Source organism: Typha latifolia, chromosome 4 (assembly GCF_019914945.1).
Source record: "Typha latifolia isolate L0001 chromosome 4, TyphaL0001v2, whole genome shotgun sequence".
Lineage (NCBI taxonomy): Eukaryota > Viridiplantae > Streptophyta > Magnoliopsida > Poales > Typhaceae > Typha > Typha latifolia.
The window spans coordinates 50,501-74,707 of NC_133089.1; the positions used below are offsets into that span (position 1 = coordinate 50,501).

Here is a 24,207-nt window from a genome sequence, read left to right on the forward strand (position 1 = left end):
AGTTTTCTAATATAATAAATTTAATTCTTGATGCATATAAATCAAGCCATCTGTTAGCACTTTTGATCGGACTTGAAGTTAATTCTTTGGACCATGGACCACTAGATAGTAAGTGGTTCACGTCATTATGAACTATACATATATAGACATCTTAATTAAACCTTCATGAGTCACCACCAACAAATGATGAGGCAATCTAAATTAGTGAATAATTTCATGGATTTTTCATCCTTCTATTGCTTAACACAAAGAAAGACATGAGAATCAACATTTGTAGAACATTCCCAGGAAAAACGCTGAATAGGTAACTAAGAGGTATTGTAAATTAAAGCTAAAATCAAAAGCTTGCATTCAAACTCAACTACCAAGCATAAATTTCACAAGCAGCAGCCATGATACCTTCTTAAGCCCAGGAATGAGAGCTGACAGTGCTATGAACTGCTGCGAGAGTTTCTCTCGCCGCTTCCTTTCTGCTATCACATGTTCTTGAGCACAATAAGGAAGTCTACTCCCCTTGTTGCTCCTCTCTGCCGATCTCTGGAAGTCTAAGGTGTCATCCCTCCATGTCAAAACAGGAGGAAACAAAGCTCCTACAGCCTCAGTCTTCGGCTTCACATCACCTCCAGAAAAATTCAGCGAGTCTAGATCGCCAAAGAGAAAGCGAGAGGACGATCCATCTGTTACAACCTGTTCGATTCCTTCAGTCCTGGGCGCATTAAAGGATACGCTCGTCGAGACGCCGCTGAAGCTGTTGAATTCGGTGCTCCCTGAAGGATCGAAGGAATAAAAGGCACCACAATTGTCTGTTGCAATGGGATCTATTTCTTCTTGAAGTGATTCTGTCATCTTTTGCACACTGAGTGGATCTACAGAAATCATATCATCTTGGTAGATGAAGGAGGGGTCCTCGTTTTCCTATCAAATTTAACCCATACTGTTTTCAATTTTTCTTTTTCTAATTCTAGGAGATATATTCTTCTGATTACGAGAACTAAAAATTGAATGAAGTTTTGTGTTTACCAGTTCTGCTAGCCATTGGCTTGAGGAAAAATCCATTTCTCAGTGTACTAATTGTGTGATCGAACACAAAGCCTGGACCAAGATCCATAAGAAACAGTAATTGAGAGGAAAATTAAAGTGAGACCATAGAGAATGATGCTAACTAAGATATAAAATTCAATGATCAGAACAATGAATTGGGTCATCACAACAATGGTAAGAAGATCATTTCATTCGGATAAAGGAGGGAAAAAAGAAAAAGAAAAATATGAGATGATTTGCATCAACCTCTCAAATATTTCGCTCTTCATCAGACGATGAAGAAAGAACAACTGAGGAGATATAATATACCAATTTAAGCCCACCTTGAGGAAAAGACTTCAGGTTTCTTCTTGCTCTTCTCCTCCTCCTCCTCCTCCTCTTTATATACTTGGGAGAAGAAGTCTGCTAATGATGTGAACTCTCATTCTGAAACCTTTTAGCTTTTGCTGTTCTGATGAAGGCTTTTACTTTCCTCTTCTTCTTTTTTCTTCTTTTTGGGTTAAGTTTACTTCCCTCTTTCGATTTCATACGAGATGAGTCTTGCCTCTTACCTTACATTCAAATAACGTTTTTTGTTTCCCCTTGTGACCTAATACTGACCTAAGATTCTCGTGCAAAACTGTGGGCTTTTTCTCTCTTTTTAAATCATTTTCTCCTGGTTAATGAAGTGAACTGTCACATAAAGAAGATTCTCATGATTTGGTACAAGATTTAATAAGACTCCCTCATGGTTTCAGGCATGGAAAAAGAAAAAAACTTAATATGAGATTAAAGCAATAAAACTCACAGCGATCTTGCTTAATGATGCGACAAATCTATATTCTATATGAATTTTCTGTTTCAAGGATGTAGGAAATCCATGGCTTGGTCTAAGGATCATTAACTATTATTATCTAATTTCCCAGTGCCTTGTTTAATTCTAATGAAGTCTTATCATCTGGCACTGGAGCCCATGTGTCGGAAATTGTTATCATTAAACTATGAAATAATAAGAAGCTAGAGATTGTGTTATACTTATTTATATCATATGATCATGTCGGATTAAAGACCAAGTCTAAATAGGTAGGAAGACGACCAATCGAATAAGACTACAAGAGGGAGCTCCCATTTGGAAACCCGGCCCTAACTATCTTTTTAGCTGCAAATTTCTACTAATAATTATTCTAATGACACACAATTACTCTGATTGAGCTTCTTAATTACAGTGTGTCCCCACCTAGATTTTGTGCACGTGAGAATAACCTCTCTGGCTCTCTCCCATGTGCTGCCATTTGACTTCATATTTTAGTCCCTCTATTCCAGCTGCTAAGAAAGAAATTTTAACTTAAAGCCAACAAGATTAGTGTACTAAACTAATACGCACTCATCGCCTGAATCTAACCGCTTGGATTTTGTTACTCCTAAAAGGAACCAATGCCTCGTGGCGATAAGGTTTTACCAACCGTGCCACAATTAGTACCCCCAAAAAATATATATATATATATTTAAGGGTAGCTGATGACTCTAAGCAACATTAGTGAGCTCCTTTATTTATTTTTTCTCTTAAGCTCATTATTAAAGATTTTCTGCACTGCAACTTGCTTCCTTACAACTAACAATATGGTAAAGTCAAAGGGCCAATTGCATATACATACATAACTGATCCACTAAACCATCAGAACCAGCAAGGCTTTACCCTTCGAGATTCCGTGCATTCATCAAATTTACAACTTTCGTATTAAATATTAGTGGTCTGAGAGAATTATGTTGTTGAGTATTATAATGATATACATCATATCAGGTTTTGAGTGTAAATAGGATATTCTAAGGGGGAAAAAAAGAGGTGAATCTGACATTTTTTTAGTAAAAATATTAAAGCAGGAATATGGCAGTTAATTTGAAAAAAAAAATGTAGATTATTTTGGAGACTACTTGCAGTTATTTGATCTGTCAAATAAAGAAGACGCTAAACAAGAGAGAGAGAAAAAAAGAAGAAGAAGGTAACCATCCTTTACAATGTTGGTGCACATGATTGAGTGTTGTCAAGAATGTATCAATAATTGCATCAATCAAAGCTTTCTCTTAGCCAAGTAATGGCAACAATGGAGACGTGTTGAAATAATATTATTATACTATACTGTAGGCAAAGAAGAAGCAAACCACTTAAAAGTATTCTCCAAACAAAAGAAGTAATTAAGTGGAAGATGAATCATTAAAAGAAGAATTGAAAAATGCCTTACCAACACTGCTGGAAATCATTCTATTTTGATGGTAAGATGATATAATTATTTTAGGTGCTTAAAGTTGCTTGGTACTGGGAACAAGGATGCAGAAAAATATAATCACAGTACAAGAGAATTAAACTTTTCATGTACAAAGTCAATCCATATTTATTAGTCATATACCTCCAGGTGGTTCTTCCTTTGGTTGCAAGGCATCTAAGGAAGAATAGCAGCGTTCCTGTAATGAAGTCAAAAAAACCTCAAATCGCAACCATCTAAGCATTGATTTAGCTCAAAGTTTAACAAACCCTCAACATATCGCCTTGTAGTTGACCAAATATTTTTCTTCCTGCTTGTAAGCACAATGTGATCATAGCTAATTAAATTTGCTGATATCACCAAGTGCATCAATTAAAAAAATTTCCTGTGGATCAATACCTTAACTAACCACCAGGCCCCATCTCCAGGAGGCAAAGACATTTGCCTCTTGCAACTCAGGCACCATTCTATTTTGTTTCAAATAAACCTGACCAAATTGCCAAATTGTTAGACCAACTTGATGCCAAGCCCCTCTACCTAAGAGCATGCTCCTTCCACCTCATATGAAAAGGTTCTCCAATAGGAGAAAGAAGAGCAAAGTCATCAGCACATTGGTTTCACCTGGAAGTATGCTGGAGGAGTCCTAATCATGAGACGTTGTCAATTTCTTTTGCAGCCATTTGGGAATTTTGGGCATTTGTTTTAGGTCAGGATGGTTAGGGTGGTGGCTGAGTTGGTGTTATGTGAAGAGGATGGCAATCTGATATGAAAAGGATTACATCTTGGAAAAAGCAATCTTGACTAATGTGCCAGCTGATTACTATAAAGTAAAAGATAGTTAACTACCTATGCTTTACAGTAGGTCAGAATTTGTGTAACACAAAACCTGATGATGCAGATTGATCCTAATATGCTTTGAGTGCACAGCAGAATATCTAACACCATATGTGAAGGACATGACAAAGATCATATTACATAATACCCTAGAAATAGGATGTGAGTGAAAATGGATATAACTTGATCCACTTCAACATTTAGGAAAAAATTACAGTAGAAGTGGAAAATCAAGAGAGTATACTGAATCTGTCTGATTAAGTTAGAAAGCGAGTCATATTCCACAATTGGTGTAGGCACTGATTTGCAAAGGTAGGCATTCTTTACCTTACTATTATGTACCTAAACTGTTCCTACTAGATGCTCCGAAATAGAACTTCAGAAACAATCTGATGCATTACATTCAAAATCAAATTTAGCTGTGGCGCAAAAAGTATATATATGCTGGAACATTGCATATTAACCTGGGAGCAAAGGTTTTCTAATGGAGTACAGATAAAGATCCACAAGGAAAGTAGAAGATCTTGACCATCATCAAATATGTTTACTAGAAAAGCGCAAGATACAGACCCTTTTCTTTTTAATCTTCTTTTTGGACCCATATCTTCACCGTCTTATCATTTCCAAGTGCTCCTGATGCAATCATATTCTCTTTGGGATGACATGATATAGCAATGACAACATCGGTATGCCCTTCCAATTTCTGGACGATTTTTCTTGATTGGAGTTCCCACAAATATATGCAATTGTCCTCTGAACCACTAACAATGTACTTCCCATTTGTAATCGAGAATGTTGCTGGAACACAGAATTTTGAATTAACATGCCCAGTATATGTCTTCAAGAATTTTCCGGCTGAGAAATTCCATAACCTCTGCATGTGCAAAAAAGTGTACAAATGAAAACATTATTACCAGAAAGATGCATCCCAAAGTATTGAAGCTCTTCGTAACATAAGATAAATTTTTCCTCGAATATTAGATAAGTAACACAATAAAAAGTACTTCTTTGTTTCAAGTATGTTCAAGCTACTTTGACAGCAATCTTGGAACACAAGAAATGATCTCCCATCGATTGATGTATTAGTATTTCTTATTCTCATTTTCTTCAGAAATATAGGATCAGCTACGTGATCCATTATGTTTTCTTGATACTAGTGAATAACACTGGAGTAAGAACTTAAGAGAAGTATAGATGCAATTATGCAAATTTAGAAAGACATTGTTCAGTTGACACAATGTCGTTGCCAAGCGCAACATTGTTTTCCCTACTTCTACTGCATTCACATTCCACACAACATTGGTGATTGGTCCCTTGTTCTACTTTCTCCTCCCATTTAATCCTAAAGACGTCCCTCTTCCCCCCTCATTCAGGCAGATCCTCATTCTATTCAGTAGTGACTCTGTATTGGTTTTCTTCTTACCCTCTCAATCAATTCAACAGTAATAGTTCATTCAAGTTAGCTACTCCAAACAACAATCCCAAGTTTAACATATTAAACATGGTATAATCAATTTATCATATCTGTAGCTCTCCTTCCCCAAGATTGTGGCCCATAGGACATGATTGATCTGATAACAGAATGAGACCTTACCTTCAAATCTTGGAAATACAGATTTGCATGAGTATTAGCATTTAACAAAAATCCAAACTTCTAGTTCCATTTAACTGGCAAATGGCCATCATACTCAAGTATCATGAAACACTATGTTTCCCACAGCATAAAGCAGTTAACATCTTCATATATTAGAATAATCATAGTCACAATCCCTTTATCGACTATTTTTCCTTTTAATCTTCAATATTACCTGTCAATATCAAATCTTCATAATGTCGTAACTAGAGTGTTCATTTGCATCAAGAATCCATGTGGCCCCTTTCAAGAGAAAGAAAGGCCTAAACTTGCCACAGCATTGTCATAAATCCAAATATTGTTCAAGGTAAGTAGGTCTCACCAGGGTGCTATCGAGGGTGGCGGCGAGCACAAACTTGCCGTTTGGGGAGAACTTGACGAAGGATACCGGCGGGCTCTCATCGTCGATGAGCGTCTTCACACAATGCCCGGTGGCGGAATCCCAAATCCGACAGAGCCCATCGTAGCTACTGGAGACGATAAGGGAACCGTCACGATTGAAATCGACTGCGGTGACGGGCTCAGAGTGAGCGGGTAGGACGCGAAGGCACTTCCCTGACTTGACCTCCCACACTCGAACGGTCTCGTCGAAAGATCCGGAGGCAAGCATGTTGGATTGGGGGTTGAAGGCGCAGCAAAAGACGTAGTTGGTGTGGCCGATGAGGGTCTTGACGAGGGAGGCAGTGGAGAGGTCCCAAAGACGGACAGTGCGGTCGTCAGAGGCGGAGGAGAGGAAGCGGCCGTCGGAGGAGAATGAGAGGTCAGAGATGCCCTCGGCGTGGCCGGAGAGCTCAGCGCGGAGGGAGAAATCGGAGGTCGAGTAGACTCGCAGGGTCTTGTCGGCGGAGGCGGAGGCGAGGAGTGAACCGTCGGGGGAGAACTTGACGGCGGAGACGGCACGCTTGTGGCCAGATAGGGTCTCACGAAGGACGTACGGTTGGGGGATGGCTGATTCTCCGGCTGCGACGGAGGAAGGGGGCTCATCGGCAGTCATAGCTTCGGCGAGGGGAGTTAAACCCTAGGTCGACACTTTGCTAGGGTACAGGCGGAGAAGAGGGACCGAGTGAGAATAATACAAAAGTCGGCGGCTAGGACTTGTACGTTGCAGATGTTAATTCTGAATCCGAGTCGGAAATCCGAATTCGTAAGCTTAAGCAGTAAGCGTGTAGCTGCCTAGCTGGTTCACTGGAAGTCGGTGAAGATATAGCACGGTTGCCGATTCATCTTACATGACAATATTTGAATTTCGTAAATAAATAATTAAGTTTTGACTCAGTAGAAGGTCAAAACGAATTGGATACATACCATTATCAGGTTCTAGATCCATATCCATGTCTTTTTCTCGATGACTCTGACTAGAAACATATAACAGATACCAAAAGTTTGCAATAATATTTAAATCTTGGTTCTGGACTCGATTCTTATTCAGCTCCGTAACAAAAGAACGGAGGTTTAAACGGGCCGGATAGGGCTTTGTTGGTCCAATTAGCACTCTCTATTATTTCGTTCCAAAACTTATCACCCCAAGTCTGGAACCTCAAATCAAAGCCCATATAACTAGATAGAGATGGACCGATAATAGTAGTCCCATGCTGGTCTCGAGCCCAGCACGGGCTCATTCCGCCAGCGTGGTCGAGAGTCGAGACGCCGACTTATCACAGACATGGGTTCATGTTTGTGTTCGAAAGTAGGTGCGCCGAAGCATCCGGAGCGGCGCCACCGAAGTATTTTTTTCTAACATATCGCCTGTCCTCTTATGCGCCAGCCAGCCCTGACAATTATCGACCCGCGTGCCGATAAGTTATCCATCTGCCCACTTCCTCATCGCTTGCATCAGTGACAAGCCTGGTTAAGCCCTGGGGTCCACACATTTAACTAAAATAAAATATCCTCCTCCACGAAACGCTGTATCAAAACGTGAACTCTTATGATAGTCTTTACTAACTTTTGACGTGGCTTAGACCTTAATTAGAATTCGTTCAGGGTACGATCCGTAAATATGCTCAAACCACAAGCCCCTGACATTAATCCCACTACCACCCACTCCTCAATTTTGTTTACTGGAGAGACGCGCTACTCTAACCATCCTGTGATCATAACTTAACCTTCACCTCCACATGCTGACGAATCAAGTAATCCGATCCCTTACCACCGTATAACTTCGCGGCGAAAAGGGACGGGTGCATTTAAAGCGGAGTCCTGGACCAACCTTTCACCCCCACCCCCTCCTACTCTTTCTTCTTCTTCTTCCTGTACAAGCAAAAACCGCACCAAAGAAATAGTTGTGACCAATCACATGCGTTTGGGCATTGTTTTGGGTAGTTTTCCAGGTGTTTAAGTAGAGCCAATTTTTTAAAATGTTCGAAGGGGACACCTCCTCCTACCTCACACTTTAGAATCATATAGCGTGGCGACGCGAATGCACCACCTTTTTCGTTCCTCCACTTTCCTCTCCTCTCCGCTCCTCCCACGAATCTTTTCGGATTGAGCGGATGACGGGAGCGCAACGATCGAGGACAGCGGCGCCGTCCCGCCATGCGGCGCCGCCGCCGCCGGGGCATAGGGTTCCGTTGCGGCGGTTGCTCCGTGTGGCGTCGGTGGCGTGCGGGGTCCAGTTCGGCTGGGCTCTGCAGCTATCTCTTCTCACCCCTTACGTGCAAGAGCTAGGGATTCCGCACGAGTTCGCTAGCCTCGTGTGGCTCTGCGGGCCCCTCTCTGGCCTTCTCGTCCAGCCCCTCGTCGGCCACCTCAGCGATCGCGTTGCGGGACCTCTCGGACGCCGACGACCCTTCATCGTGGGCGGCGCCGCCGCCATCGCCGCCGCGGTCCTCACCATCGGGTTCTCCGCCGACATCGGCCGAGCGCTGGGCGACCCCGTCGGCAAGCGACCGCGCGCCGTTGTCGTCTACCTTATCGGGTTCTGGCTCCTGGACGTCGGAAATAACACAACCCAGGGGCCGTGCCGGGCCCTCCTCGGTGATCTCACGGGTCATCCATCTCTACCTTCTCTCTCCTTTCTTGATCGGCGTGCGTCTCACGTGCATCTTAGCGTCGTTGTAACGCCGATGGCCGGCTTTGTCCTAATCGTAATTGCTGATCTGTTAATTTCTAAATTAGTGCATCTGAAAGCGATTTGCATGATTTTCACTAAATTAGATTAAAGTAGTGTAGGTTAGGAGAATATCGTTCAGATGTGGACAAATTGTCTTTTAGCTTTTAGTGTTATTTTATACTCGCGCTATAAAATCCAAAGAATCAAAAGTAGAACAGCTTGCAATATTTCTTGTGTTTTGTTGGTATTATCAACTGTAGTAAGGAGGTGCATTGTAAGATATATAATTGCATATCTATCGTGCTCATTGGTAGGTTTATTAGGTGTCTGTTGTGTTGTTAATTTATATTTATTGTTGAGTTACTGACCTTTATTCTAGCGACACCAGTGGATAGATGTTATGATGTCATATCCGAAGAATTTTTCAGGATTTTTTCAATTGTACTATGACTAATGTGACTTCTATTTATATATCTTCTTGCTATTTCAGGAAAGGATCAAAGACGGACTCGGATAGCTAATGCTTACTTTTCACTCTTCATGGCACTGGGAAACATACTTGGCTTTGCTGCTGGATCCTATAGTGGCTGGTTTACGATATTTCCCTTCACAGTAACCTCAGCATGTGGCGTAAATTGTGCTAATCTCAAGTCTGTGTTTCTTTTGGACACGATTCTTCTTGCTTTCACTACTTATATTAGTGTAACAGCAGTCCAGGAAGTTCCTGAGCCTTCTGGTCATCAGCTTCCAAATTCTATTGAAGGGACACAGCAGTTGAACATTGGCGAAGAGGCTTTCCTCTGGGAGTTAATGGGCTCTTTTAGGTATCTGACATGGTCGGTTTGGATTGTTCTGATTGTTACAGCACTTACGTGGGTCGGATGGTTCCCATTCTTTCTCTTTGACACTGATTGGATGGGCAGGGAGATCTACAAAGGAAACCCAGGAGAAGGACAAAATTATCATAATGGTGTAAGGATGGGTGCTTTTGCTCTGATGTTGAATTCTGTTGTTCTCGGATTTACTTCAGTGATATTAGAAAAGCTTTGTAAGAAGTGGGGGCTGGCCTTGTCTGGGGGGTCTCAAACATTCTCATGTCATTCTGTTTTTTAGCAATGCTCATAATTACGTCCATTGCAAAAAGTACAGATTACACACCCAATGGGCTTCCTCCGGATGGCGTTGTTGTTGCTGCACTTGTTGTTTTTGCAATTCTTGGGGCACCTTTAGCAGTGAGTAAATGTTTGTTTTATCTTAAGCCTCAATATATGTTTATGATTTGATGCTGATATGGCAATAGCTATCCAATAAACTGACTGGTTATCCTATCCACAGATCACTTATAGCATACCATATGCAATGATATCTACTCGTATAGAGTCGCTGCGACTCGGCCAAGGTGAGTGCTGAGCTTCTTTGCCTTCTGTTCTGTCATGTACTTTTATAATATTATAAGATATGATAAAATTTTCTTATTTTGCAGGGTTGGCTATGGGAATCCTGAATTTAGCCATTGTGATTCCTCAGGTAAAATTCTCTTGCAGATTTAGCCAAGTGCTATTTTGCTTTTGTGCATTAATCTATTTTAATTGGTGCATGACTATGGGATCTTTCCTTGGGTATTGAACTGAAAAAAAAGTGGTTGACAGTGTAATGAATTGCTACAAATGCTTTATTGAAGTGCTAGATCCTCTACTTGACTATCAATCTACTAAAAAGAAAATGAATAAGAAGATCATACTCTTATTGAATTAAGTAGGTATTAATGTACGGTGCTGAGAGGAAGTTGCTTTCAGATAGGCATAACTATGGATTCTTGTTTGCAAATAAGTGATTAAATTATTTGGAACTTAAAAATTATTCAAAAGTATTTCAGACAGTAGGCTGAAGAACTGAAGTAGATTAAGTATATCTAGTTATCTGTGGGAAGAATCTAGGGCTCATTTTTAGGAACCCCTATATGAAATAGCAAAACAACTTCAATACAATTTTTTTACAAAACGACACGATCTTACCTATTGTGAACCTAGTATTGACTAGTACTCCTTTTTGGCGGTGCTGTAGATCAGTGCTAATTAACCTAATGCTCCATTATTTATTAATTTTTTACGTACCTAAATGCAAGTATAGAGTAAAGGTGCTTAGATCTGGGCATCATGAAGCAGTTCTAATATGCGGTGACAAAGGGCAGCATTAAATGATTGGCAAGAAAAGTTCTAGTCGATAAGGTGTCTATGTATAAGACTAGATTAAGGGAAAACAAAGTTAAATTATCTTGATAAGAATTACGTGTATATGGTTTTTGTTAGTTACATCTTTCTTCTGTAGTCTTTTTTTTGTACCTTGTTTGATTATATTTGCCCCTACCATCATCACCTATACCCTAATTGCTACAAGTCTCATTAAATCACAGCCAAATGAAGTCAGCTTGGATTCTCTGAATCAGCCTCAACTCTAATAAAGTCAACTTGCAGCGCTTCATTGCTTATAAAATTCCCATATACAACAAAAGTCTCCCGGTGCTTGTGAGACCTAATATTGTTAAAAAGTTGTGACATCAAGTTTTCCATTAGGAAAAGAAGCTTTCAGTCGGTTAGTTTTCCTTTCTCGATTGCCTTATTCGATAGAAATTAAATCTTTTATATGGATTTCTTGATTCCCTAAATAGTCACTTTTGGCTTTCAAGATAAAATGATAAATCAAATTAAGGCTTGAATTGAAGGCCAAATAATCTTGAGATGGACATGCATCCTCTTATAATGCATTGTAGGCCAAATAATCAGTAGCTGCAACAGCATTAGGGTGTAATTGAGCCAAGCTTGATCGAGTCTAGCTCTCATCAAGCTTGAATTGAAATGATTTCAATTCAAACTAATTTCGAGCTCGTGCCTAAACGAGTCGATGAATTAGCAATTTTAAGCCTTAATCAATTTAAGCCAAATTTTGAGCTTGACCAAGCTTGATTAAATTAAGTTTTATTTAGGGCTAGGCTTGAATCAAGCTTAAAATAAGGCCTAATTCAACTTTAAAATATAAACATTATAAAAATATAAATTAATGGAAATATCTAAGTATTTTGAAAAGATATGATAACATCAAAATTCAAAATCAAACTCTACAAGATCAGAGTACATAAAATCCACTTAAGCAAATTTTAAAATAGAATAGAAATATAATATAATATAGAAAATATTACTCATATATATATATATATATTATGTATATATATGTACATATTATAATTATTTCGAGCATACTTGAACAAGACGGTTCATGATCTAGCTTGGCTCGAAAATATTTTCAAGTCTATTTTGAAGATCAAGCTCGGCTAAGCTCATTTTAGAGCTGAGCTTGATAGAGTCTTATCGACTCGAGCTCGAGCCAGCTTGATTATTTTGACAGTCCTAAGAAGCATTCACGTCACCCTTGCTCATTGGTTTCCTCTTGATGGTCAAAATAGTGATGTAAATCATTAACCATGTCAAGGAAAAACTGGGTAGCATTAGCTACTTTTCTCTCTCCATGCTTCTATTGGATAATCTGAGCTGCTTCAATCTTCATAGCAGTCTTCCGCAACTCAGAATTCAGTGAAAGGTTAATGCTATGACTGAAATGTGGAAAAGAGCACTCGTTTGCTAAGTTTGATGTACATTACCACTCCCATGATAAAATCATCAAAAGTTAGGAGGTGATGGTAATTGAGTAGGTGACTAGGTGAAGTAATCATGCTCTCTGTAGAAACCGATCCAAAGAATTTTTTGTTTGGGGAATACCCATGTCAATCTTGGACCTTCGAATGCTAGCATATCTTTCTACATGTAACATGGTACGGGGTCCCACATGATCCACTTTTTACGTCGCTAGTGCTGATGCTGACTTGGATATCTTGTTGAAAAATTTCTTTCGTAACATGAAATAGATCAGTATTTCTTGGACAAAAGTTTCATACAGAATGGGAATTGATAAAAATGGAATGGGAAAAGATAAAATAACATTTACTGCTTATTATAACTCTGTATCGTCTGAAGTAGAGTGTGTCCTCTTTTGAGATGGTAATACTTTCCAGTGTTGTTATGTTCATAGGTGTGGGTTTTTAAAATTCAAACAGCCTTTCTGGCAGTGGAGGCCTAGAGGATATGGTTGCATTTACATTTCCACCAGACTAAGTATATTGATGAACTGAGCTCAACTAAGCCGGACTCAGCTCAAAATTGATTGAAGCCAAGCTTTGCTTAGCTTGAATTTGAGATAAGCTGAATATGACTAAGCTCAATGCCCAATATATTTTACTCGAGCTCGGCTCCTTAGGTTTGAAATGATCTTTCATAGTACTTCACAGCACAGCTTGACTGTTTGAATTTCATTTTGGCTTGAAACTGAGTTCTGGTTTGCTCAAATTTGGCTCATCTGATAAGGTTATATATATATATATATATATATATATATATATACTGTTAGGGGAATTAGATAGATATACTGTTAGGGGAGTTTGATCACTGGAACGGACAGTAATATGGAGAAAAATTAGGTTTTTTCAAATCTGGATTACAGGTGCCTATAAATTATAATGTCCCTCCACTATTAACTCTTATGTTACTTGAAGGGATGACAGTTTTTATTTCTTCAAGGACAAAAGTTGATACTGGTAGGCTAAAATCAAGCTGAAAAATTTTAGTTAGGTTGTGACATACACTGAGAGTATTCATTATGTAGTTTCTTGTGAGTCTATTCTTTGTGTTCTGGAAGAAGTATTGATTTTTTAGATTCCTATTTCTTTGATCAATACTTTGATGGTGGAAAACTCAGTAAGAAAAGAAGAAGAAGAAGAAGAAGAAGAAGAAGAAGAAGAAGAAAATATCATAAAAGGAAAAGTCTTGACTTAATCTTGACTTGTTCAACATGAAATGGAAAAGAGCTGTATCTAGAAGTTCGTTATCCTAAATTAAACTCTGCCAGCAATCAATCTGTTTCATTAGTGTACATGCCTATAAACCATGCAGGGGGTCATCTGGGTGGGTAAAATTGTTGATTATTATTAATGTGCTATGCTGCTGTATTATGATGAGTTTTACACATTTTAAACTGTTGCTGATGGAACTTGTGCACTCAGATGCTTGTATCCCTGGGAAGTGGACCGTGGGATCAATTATTTGGTGGTGGAAATTCACCGTCCTTCGCTGTAGCAGCAGCTGCAGCTTTTTTCAGTGGCCTTGTTGCAATTATCGGCCTTCCTCGATCCTATATTGCACGGACAAGGGGTCACAGATAAGTATAAGGTTGTATTAATTATCATTCATGCTGCTATTTAGTAGCTATTACATATCAGAAATATGTACATTTATTATTTGAAGTGGTCTAATAAAGATGCTAGATTTTTCTTACATTCCTTCATTTCGGCCTCTCCTGGCTTTTTATGAGTTACCTCCATCATTTCAGCCTTGACAGAGTGTAGATACTGCATTTTATCTGCTCTCTAAAAGGCAAGAATAATTATAGTTGCATTGTTTGAGAAAAGTACCAGAAAATTTCCATTAACCAATTTTGTCAATTTATCTCACTATATAAGAGATATGATAAGCCTAATATTTGCTGAAAACTTTTATCATGTATATTGTTATAAGTTTTTCTAGCACATCCTCTTTGATAGCTGGGACACACACACACACTCTCTCTTAAATATCCATAGATGCATTGAAGGGTTACAATATATGACATGTTAAGGAGAACATGCTCTCTTCAGTAAAGATGGAGAATTTGTCGAAGTTACGACTTCCGTGATAATGATTAGATGCACCTGTTCTTTATGTTGATGGAACTCTTTTATGCTTGCTCCTATGAACTTGATCGTCTGAAGCTCCTATTGGTGAGTCGCATTCTGGCCATCAAGGATGAGCATGGACATATTCTATTGTGTGACTTAATGGACCGGTATGTTAATAGTTCTTTCTTAAGTGATTCGGTTTGATGTTAATGTGCCAAGTTATCAACCATTTGCCTGCTGTGGCTGTCTGGATCAAGATCTCAGTGGCTAACAGATAAGATGAGGATATGCTGATCAATGCAGCAGATGGAGACGCACCTAGTGCTTCAGCCGCTGTGAGACTTCAATTTGTTCTCCAGGGGCTGTCGTTAAATGTTCTTGCATCAGCATCTTGGAATAGATTCTTGTGTTTGGGGCCATCATAAGGTTCTGAAACATCTTAGTGCTTTCAGTGCCATTCTACAGTGCCTTTAATTGTTCTCAAGATAGTGAGTAAAGCCTCTTATGCTACTACGCTGCTACCACCACCATCACCAGCAGACAACAACTAGCTGCAGCATCGGTCTTATGCCAGTAAAAGTGAATCATCTACGTGCATTGTACTGAATTCTTCAGCATTACATAGTTTCATCTGTTATGCCCTAGTGAGTGTTATCTGCAGAAGAGGTGAGGGAATAGTAGTAAACTTTATATGCTTGAGTCGAAGTTATCCTGATCCAACTAGACTGTCTCTGACCTCAGTTGACATATTTATGCGATCTTTGACCGATCAAAATGCCGAGGCTTCTCGCTTCCACATGGCGCAGAATGCAGCTATTTGATCCGTGATAGCATTGTGTTGGTCAAAATAGGCAGGAACGCCACTATAGCTGATGGACTGATGGTGGGTCACTCACTCATGATGTTATTCTACAGTTAAAACAGGATTGCTCTACAAGTCAGAAGAGGCACGTCTATCCTCTGAATATGTTCTCCATATATCCCAGTGAATATTAGTGGGACGAGATATTTGTTGTGATTTTGATCTCCCTGCCGGGAACTTATTATTAGCTCAGCAAAAAGTGTGATTTGATTACTAGCAGAAGAACTTTGTCGTTTCATCAGCTCTTAAGGGCAACCAGAAGCAGTGTACTTGATTTAGGAGTGGCCCTATTCTTTGATGAAAATATTTCCATATCAGGAAACGCAGGGGGGACTGCAAGCAATTATAGTCGAGCTTGTTTCGGCCTATATAACAGAGGATATTATAACCGATTCGAGTTGCAGCAGTGCTTAATGGCAATAAATGTTCAGGGGCCCATGAAAGCACCCTCCAAACATTTGAATAGATAAACAACTACTACAGTAACCGTTCTTGGGCAGCTGGGACCTGGGCTGTCTTTGGATTCGTATATATGTATGTGTTGGGCCATGTTCCTGTTCTTTGGACCTCATCCTATCGGGAACCGTGACAAGTCTTTGGTGGTTTAATCTGGTTCTGGGCCCAGCTTTTAAGTTCTCTCCTCCATTGAATTCATGCAGATGTATTTTATACTGTTCACACGTCTCCTCTGCTCGCTCCGTTTTAGGAAGTCTGAATCCCACCCACCACCCAACCCCAGCTGGAGGAGAAGCAATGCATCTTACCATCTTTGTGGCTTTCACCAACTCACCTCTGGGCTGCAGCAGAAGCTTATTAACCCACTCACTGATAAAAATATATAAATATATATAATTTATATTGAAAAAAAAAAGTCCAAAAGTGGGAGGAGGAGGGAGGGAGAATTATGAGGCAACTTGTTATGTATAGTTGGGGATGCCGTAGTAGGGGCTCCCCTCACGTTGGTGTTGCCACCTGGCCGTAGTGTCAGATAAAGGCTGCCAACTACTCAACATGTTGTGGAAAGGGATGCAAGAAAGGAAGTGGACTCTATTGTTGCTCGTATTTCCAATCTCTGCTCCCTACCTTCCAACTGCTTCCTCATCGCTATACCATTTACCACTGTCCAGTTTTAGGGTTTTCTTCTTTCCTTCTCTTCTCTCATCAACTCAAACTTCACAGCATATATGATGGTACCTCTCTCTCTCTCTCTCTCTCTCTCTCTCTCTCTCTCTCTCTCTCTCTCTCTCCTCTCTCTCCCTCCCTTCCTAAGTATATTATGTATGTATATAATAATGTTTTTAAAGCATTTCAAGATCCTCAAGGACACCTGAAGGCCACCAGCCTCACCATGAGAGAGGGTTGACATCAGAGAAAGGGCGGAGGAGCACTTGGGTAGTAGTGTATTGATGAGACAAGAGGCAAGTTGGAGAAGGAACAAATGCAGTATAGGGTAAGGATTAGTGTAAAGCAAGGAGGAGGCCCCCACACAGACTCCTAAAATGACACCCACTAATTAAGATGGGGGAGGGGGGCAGCATTCTCTTTAGTTGCTGAAAATTCCAGCAAAATTCCCACCAACCAAAGAGATGCTTTGCGTTATGTGAGGAGGAAACAAAGTAATTAAAGCCTCTCAGAACGAATTAAAGAATAAAATAAAATAATCAACAACCCCGCTTCCTACAAGCAGCTTAGGTTATATTAGTACCTAAACTTAATTCGAATCTGGATTACTTCACGATGTAAGATAAGAAGTACTAAAACATACAAGATGGAGAATCCCTTCCAGTAGAAAAGAGAGAACAATTTTTTATTTTTTTTTAAAAAAAGGAAAGAAAAAAAAAGAAAAGAGAGAATAATAAGACCAAAGGAAGCATTGGGTACAAATAATAATAATAATAATAATAATATCATAAAAAGTTCTCGTCAGTGGCTATCTTCGAGAAAGAATTGGATTATGCCTCTGTACGTGACACGATTACCAGCTGGAAAACGAATGAGAATTTTGCATGGCGAACATGCACGGATGATTTGGTTCTGGAAATCATCCATTTCACAAACCTTTTCTAATTATTCGTGGGTTTAGATAAGGGAGTATTAAGGAGAAAAAAAGATAATTCCTTCGTTTGGGACCATCAAGTTTATATATAACAATAGATAATAATAAAAAAAAGGTCAAAACACACTACTGGAGAAAATTAAAATAATAGTTAAAAATTTCATGATAGTGCTCAGATGGTCAATGAGTTTTATTGTCTATAAATGTTTTCAGTATAATTTTAACTAAGATGCTATTATGTTATATATTCTTTTTTTTTTTCTTTTTAGAAAATGGCTGAAAGATCTTTGTGCTGCAGAAATTTTCTACAAAGGAATTTGTCAGCCAATCAAGGTAGTACCAAGTGCGGCTGCAGAAAATTCCTGCAGACGATTGTTCCCCTTCTATCTGACATGCATGGAAGAAAGGATTACCATGTTTGTTTGTTCATAAAGAGAGAGAGAGAGAGAGAGAGAGAGAGAGAGAGAGAGAGAGAGAGATCCTTAATTTTAACTCTAAGGGTACGTTTGTAACCAATTGTAGATGAAATTCAATTGATTCTATTTAGAGATTAGTCAATTGTTTTATTTAGAAATATATTCCATTGCCTGGAAAATAATAAAAATAAAATAAAATCTATCTAATCTTGTTGTTTAGAATAATATAAGAATTTGTTTCAGTATATGTATTTATATATATATTTACTATTTTGCTCCTATAAAATTCCATCCAAAAATTCAGACTTCAAATTATTAGAATTTTTTAAATGCACTGAAATCTATCTTAAATTCACTGAAACCAATTGAGAAGTTGTCACTTAATGATTCCAAAGGAATTTCAAATCAATTGGAATCTCCTCTTATAATAGGGCCACGTGTCACTTTCTTGCTGCCTTTTCATCCTTATATATATATATATATACACAAGTGTGTAAACTCTAAAGAGCAAAACCCGAGTAGAAGACAAACAAACGGAAATGTGCAACACTTCTCCCTCTGCTCTCTCTTTCCCTTTCAAAAAGTCTCATCTGTTATTAAACCCCACCAAACCCATGATCGCTTCTCCTCCTCCTATCGACCCTCTCCACGACCTCCATCGCTGCCCTTCTCCATCCGAGGTACAAACTTACTACCCCCTATATATCCATCATGCACCCTCATATCTTTCTCCTCCTCCATATATCTATACATACATACATACATATATATATACACCTCTTCATCTACCCACCTCTCTCTCTCTCCTCTCTCTCTCTCTCTCTCTCTCTCTCTCTCTATATATATATATATATATGGATTATATATATGTGTGTGTGTATATACATATATATATATTATAGATATAGATATATATACTTACTTTCATGCATGAATGACTAGCTAGCTGCTACAACAATATATGCATCTTTGATAGGTTGTGGAGGAAATGAGAGCAATTGGAAAGATCTCCATCCCAACTGCGCTCACCGGGCTGGTGCTCTACTCGCGTGCTATGATCTCGATGCTCTTCTTGGGTTACCTCGGCGAGCTCGAGCTCGCGGGTGGCTCTTTATCGATCGGATTCGCCAACATCACCGGTTACTCCGTTCTCTCCGGGTTGGCGATGGGGATGGAGCCCATCTGCGGCCAGGCGTTTGGTGCGAAGCAGCGCAAGCTCCTCGGCATCACCTTGCAACGCACTGTCCTCCTCCTCCTCTCCGCCTCCCTCCCCATCTCCTTCCTCTGGCTCAACATGCGCCAGATCCTCCTCTTCTGCCGCCAAGACCCCTCCATCGCCGCCGCCGCCCACACCTTCATCGCCTTTGCCATACCCGACCTACTCATCCTCTCCTTCCTCCACCCCCTCAGAATCTACCTACGGTCTCAAAGCATCACCTTGCCCGTCACCTACTGCTCCTTGATCTCCGTCGTCCTCCACGTCCCCTTAAATTACCTCCTGGTCGTCAAATTCCAAATGGGCATAGCCGGGGTCGCGCTCGCCATGGTGTTGACTAACTTGAATCTCTTCCTCTGTCTCCTCCTCTTCGTTCTGCTCTCCGGAGTCTACAAGGACTCGTGGGTGGCGCCGACCGCCGACTGCTTACGTGGCTGGTCGGCGCTGCTAAAACTCGCCGTGCCCACGTGTGTCTCGGTCTGCCTCGAGTGGTGGTGGTACGAGCTCATGATAATCCTATGCGGACTCCTCGCCAATCCGCAAGCCACGGTGGCGTCCATGGGGATACTGATCCAGACCACCTCGCTGGTCTACGTCTTCCCCTCTGCGCTTAGCCTCGGCGTCTCGACCCGGGTCGGAAACGAGCTCGGCGCGAACCGACCAGATAAGGCGCGGCGGGCCACCGTAGTCTCGCTTGGCCTGGCCGTCGTTCTCGGGCTCATGGCTATGACGTTCACCGCGTCGGTGCGCCACCGGTGGGGGAGGATGTTCACCGCCGACGAGGAGATTCTAAAGCTCACCGCCGCGGCCCTGCCGATCGCCGGGCTCTGCGAGCTCGGCAATTGCCCGCAGACCACCGGCTGCGGCGTCCTACGAGGAAGCGCGCGGCCGACCACCGGAGCTAACATTAATCTGGGGTCCTTCTACTTTGTCGGCATGCCGGTCGCCGTTCTGCTAGGCTTCGTCGCAAGGATGGGCTTCTTTGGCCTCTGGTTCGGCCTCCTAGCCGCCCAGGCGTCGTGCGCAGCGCTCATGGCGTACGTCGTGGCGACCACGGATTGGCTGGCAGAGGTGGAGAGGGCAAAAGAATTGACCAAGAGTTCAACCTCATCATCTCCTAGTAATGGTCCCACGGATGCCATTCCAGTTACTATGGATGGTAATGGCACGACCATCACTAATTCACCCTCTGCTCCCACTGAGGAGGCTAAGAAGATAGCAACTTTAGAAGAGATTATTTTGCGCATTGATGGTAGCAGTGATGACGACGACGATGATGCTGATGATAACAGAGTTCCTTTAGAGACTGATCCCCTCATTTGTGTAGGAAGACAAGGTGTGTGATTTTTATTTTATTTTATTTTATTTTATTTTTGGGTTAGATTTTTAGATCGACTTGTTTCCTTTGTGTTATTACTCTGATCCTGTGTATCGACCAGGTTAACATTATAGATGTGTAGTAGGTATTAACTGCCACACCTTGGTTTGCTCTAATGCCATCTAATCCCCAACTCGCTTGCAAAAAGATCCGAGCATTATCATCATAGTTCCCTTATGGGGATTAAAGTAGAGAGATGCCAATGATCACTAGCTTGTTACATTCCTTTCCCACTGAAACTTACTCTGTTTCTTCCCTCCCCTCCTCATTCTGATGAGTTGAGTTGAGTTGACTACTCAATCTATTTTAACTACTAAACTTTTTACTAAGTTGCTGCTATTATTCCATCCTTAGCTGCAAAGTGAGCTTAGCTACTATATTCTCATATTCTCCACAAATATTGGTCTCAAAAGTGCAACATGTCCAATAAGAACCAAATAGAGAGAGAGAGAGAGAGAGAGAGAGAGAGAGAGAGAGAGAGAGAGAGAGAGAGAGAGAGTAGCTATCTACAGAAACAGTGTGAGATAATAATGGGTGGGAGGAGTGGGAAAAGGTGGCCATGGGAGGGTCCTAGTACTAACTGAAGAAAATAATATCCTGCTATTATTTCATGTGTCTACTTCTCAGATGACAAAAACTATCAGCAGTGATTCTGAGGAGGAAACAAACAGTACTTCCTCCCCCTGCCCCCACTCTCTCTCTCTCTCTCTGCTGTCTATCTCTCTCTTAGAGATCCAGACACCAATGGAACCAAAAGATTTTTGAGCCCACACCCGTGTCTCCCATTTTTTGCCTTTTGATCACCGTCTTGTGGTATGTATGTATGTATGTATGTACGTACGTACGTATGTGTGTGTATGTACGTACATTATGTAGCCCTATGGTGGGAAAGTACCACACTGCCTCTCACCAGGGTGCTCACCTCTCTCTCTTGTCTCCATCTTGTAAGTACCACTTAGTACTCCCATTCCCATAACCATCCACTGGTTGTGAGATCTTTGCCATGACGTGAGGAGGAGGGAAAAGGCCAAGAACGATTTTTAATGTATCTTCCCCTCTTGGCATCTTTTTGATTGAGAGAGTGATTGGTTGCTAATAGTAAAGTACTACTTTTCTAGTGAAACGCCGCACCAATCTATGGAGTACAAAAGGAGCAGGACAAGAGATCAAAGCATGGACATAATTTTAAGTGATCCGGAAGATTTCATGACACAATTTATGTCCTTTTCGTTGTTTCATGAATGCCACCACTTCACGAACAAAGAATGCTCCCCTTCTTTTTCTTTGCAATTTGTAGTAATTAATCTACAAAAGAGATCTAGAGATAATTATGGCAACATAAATCATAAAAAACTACATAAAATTTTATAATTTATTGACAAGTTAAAGGTTCTAGATCTATATAAATGTGCTGAGCAACCAACCAAAGATACCTTGTCCGTTGTCAAAAAAGCAGTGTGAAAAGTTTACAACAGATTCTCTGATTATGAACTATAAAACAAAACAATAATAGGACGCCAATGACATCCTTCAGATCCGCACAACTCTTGAAAATAATATTTGAAGATTAAATGTGCTGCTACAAAATTTTAATGTTTACAGAGATGACGACTTAAGTACAACCTCATAATCAATGAGATCCTCCAAAAAAAAACCCCTTGCAATCATTAATGCTCTAGAAAGAGGTCAAAGTTCTACTTATTGTCATCAACTTATATATAAGTAATGGAAGTAAGGCTACGTACGTCAGGCTCAATTTCACACTACAATAGGTATACCAAATTTATGTGGTGTAATGATGCTGGATAATAAAATAAACATAGACCAACCAAGATCAAACAGCAATTAGGATAAGGTTCGAATTTACTTAAACTAATGACACAAGGCTAAGATTGTTTAGAACCGACAATCTAATGAATCACAAATAGATAGGCCAATACACTGGGAATGCTCCACTAGACAAAAGAATTCCAAATTAATTGTCCATGTAGGACAGAGTAGCACTACATTAGCATGTAATGATGAGTAGCATCTATCGGACATAAGTTGACACTTAGCATGTCAATGGCTCGCATATAATTGTTTATCAGCTAAACAAATAATTAGCGCATCTTTCCATCTCATATGGAGCTCCTACAAAAGTTTTTTTTTTTCCCCCTTTCTTCTTCTTCTTCTCCTCCTTCCAATTAAGTGAAATAATCAAGGGGCTTTAACTTTGGGGGTGGGGCAAGGGGTTCCATAGTAGATGCATAAGATGGAATCTAGAGAAAAGAGGAAGGGATGAAGAGGAAGAAGTGGAGGAATCTGGTAGTCTAAGATGATAAGGCTTCAACTTTCTTGTTTATTATGGGCTCCCTTAGACTACGTCCAAAACTAGTAAGGGGTTAAATTCTCCCACCTCCACTAGATGTCATGTCAAAAGGACCAAGCTAGAGTTTTTGTAGTGCTCCTTATCCCAAAGCACAAAACCCCAAAAACAAGTTGGAGTTGGCCACCACCACCACCACCACCACCCCCCGAGACAAAAGAAGACGGAGAGAGAAGAGGGGAAAGCTTACCTTCAAGTCATTGACACTTGCTCCCTACCCAACTAATACTAATCCTCCTCACTCCTTTAGCTTCCAGCAAGAGGCTCGAAAAGGAGATTGGCTATTCTAAACTAGGGTTCCACATGCCCCTCTCAAATTGGAAAAGGTTAGTAGCCAGTTTGGTAGCCATGCAGGCAGTGGGCTCCATTACCATTTTGGCCCAAAGCCCATATTGATATAATTTATAAACCGATAAGATAAGTCTTTCATAATGTTTTTAAGCTCATGAGATGCTGCGATTGTTTTCCATACCTCTCTCCTTTTTTTTAGGACATGTGTCACCATGAGGAATTCATTACAGTATCGCCACATTTTAGGAAGAGACACATGGCTTAGCTAAGTCCATTAGTCTTCATACCTTTGTAGCCCAACGGTCCATAATAGACTTTATAGAGGGAGAGGAAGAGGGAGAGGGAGATGGATCACATCCGATACATTGGAGAAAATTATTGGAGATGAATTCAATAGACCACTGCAATGTTCTGGCTGTAGTTGTTGGGACTTATTGCAAAGGTAGTACAACAACCCACTTCCAAAGGTCCAACCTATGGGTTAGTACCACCCATTTGAACGACGCCATCACACAAGATATGCAAAAGTTACCAAGGTCTTCTAAATTCATAAGACCACATTATGTGATCCTCATTGTGGACACCCACCCAAGAAATATAGTCTCCTATGCACTATTTGGAGAAACGACCGACAGACAGACCGACATGCGAGCACGCCGGCTCGCCGTGGGTCCTTGAAACTGGTGGGGTGACAAACTTGGAGAAGCAAAGTAGTCGTCACTTTTCCATTTATGGCAACGGTGGTGCTGAACACTAGAAGATGAGCGGTCTGTCAACTTTCTTGACAAGTCACTCAACAAACAACAAACAACAAACAACAAACCAAGAAGAAAAAAAAAAAAGTAAAAGGAACTTTCTTGACAAAGGTCTGCTTTCGGTTTGTCATAGATGGAAATTTTGGGGGCAACTCCTAAAAGCAAACGGAACTGTTGCTTATTTTATGTGTTCCATCTTTGTATTCAGCAATTCCCACCCGTTACTCTTCTCCCACTCAAAACTTTACGACTCAAAAGTCAAATCATTCCTCCCTTCGTAGAGTAAGACATCTCTTTGTGGGCG

At 40.5% G+C, this 24,207-nt stretch overlaps 5 protein-coding genes across 7 annotated transcripts in view; 3 read left to right on the top strand and 2 right to left on the bottom strand.

Annotated features, from left to right (window-relative positions):
* The window catches only part of LOC140787535 (uncharacterized), a 3,345-nt gene extending 3,037 nt beyond the window's left edge, over window positions 1-308 (top strand). Inside the window, exon 5 of the mRNA XM_073136506.1 lies at window positions 278-308. Within this exon, the coding sequence (XP_072992607.1) occupies window positions 278-308 (31 nt within the window). The remainder of the gene's footprint in view (window positions 1-277) is intronic.
* On the bottom strand, window positions 308-1,601 carry LOC140787005 (uncharacterized). 3 transcript variants are annotated; one of them, XM_073135738.1, is made up of 3 exons: window positions 1,365-1,601; window positions 1,021-1,092; window positions 308-915 (listed from the first exon to the last, which is right to left on the bottom strand). In XM_073135738.1, the coding sequence occupies exons 2-3, from the start codon at window positions 1,054-1,056 to the stop codon at window positions 358-360; spliced, it is 594 nt and encodes a 197-aa protein (XP_072991839.1). In that variant the 5' UTR covers window positions 1,057-1,092; window positions 1,365-1,601; the 3' UTR covers window positions 308-357. The 3 variants fall into 3 exon arrangements, with proteins under 3 accessions (XP_072991839.1, XP_072991841.1, XP_072991840.1); XM_073135740.1 differs by having other exon boundaries at window positions 308-866; window positions 1,365-1,586; XM_073135739.1 differs by having other exon boundaries at window positions 1,288-1,381.
* A 2,891-nt stretch (window positions 1,602-4,492) lies between these two features.
* Window positions 4,493-6,972, bottom strand: LOC140786070 (uncharacterized). The gene is made up of 2 exons (XM_073134259.1): window positions 6,071-6,972; window positions 4,493-4,989 (listed from the first exon to the last, which is right to left on the bottom strand). Exons 1-2 carry the CDS (start codon window positions 6,740-6,742, stop codon window positions 4,696-4,698), a joined length of 966 nt encoding a protein of 321 aa, XP_072990360.1. The 5' UTR covers window positions 6,743-6,972; the 3' UTR covers window positions 4,493-4,695.
* A 1,017-nt stretch (window positions 6,973-7,989) lies between these two features.
* Window positions 7,990-14,181, top strand: LOC140786071 (sucrose transport protein SUT2-like). The gene is given in 6 exon segments (XM_073134260.1): window positions 7,990-8,736; window positions 9,291-9,860; window positions 9,863-10,032; window positions 10,136-10,199; window positions 10,284-10,327; window positions 13,911-14,181. Coding segments are annotated over 6 exon segments (1,503 nt in total). The 5' UTR covers window positions 7,990-8,240; the 3' UTR covers window positions 14,070-14,181.
* Window positions 14,182-18,406: 4,225 nt separating this feature from the next.
* Window positions 18,407-20,636, top strand: LOC140785658 (protein DETOXIFICATION 48-like). The gene is made up of 2 exons (XM_073133616.1): window positions 18,407-18,575; window positions 18,872-20,636. The coding sequence occupies exons 1-2, from the start codon at window positions 18,435-18,437 to the stop codon at window positions 20,453-20,455; spliced, it is 1,725 nt and encodes a 574-aa protein (XP_072989717.1). The 5' UTR covers window positions 18,407-18,434; the 3' UTR covers window positions 20,456-20,636.
* Window positions 20,637-24,207: the final 3,571 nt, after the last annotated feature.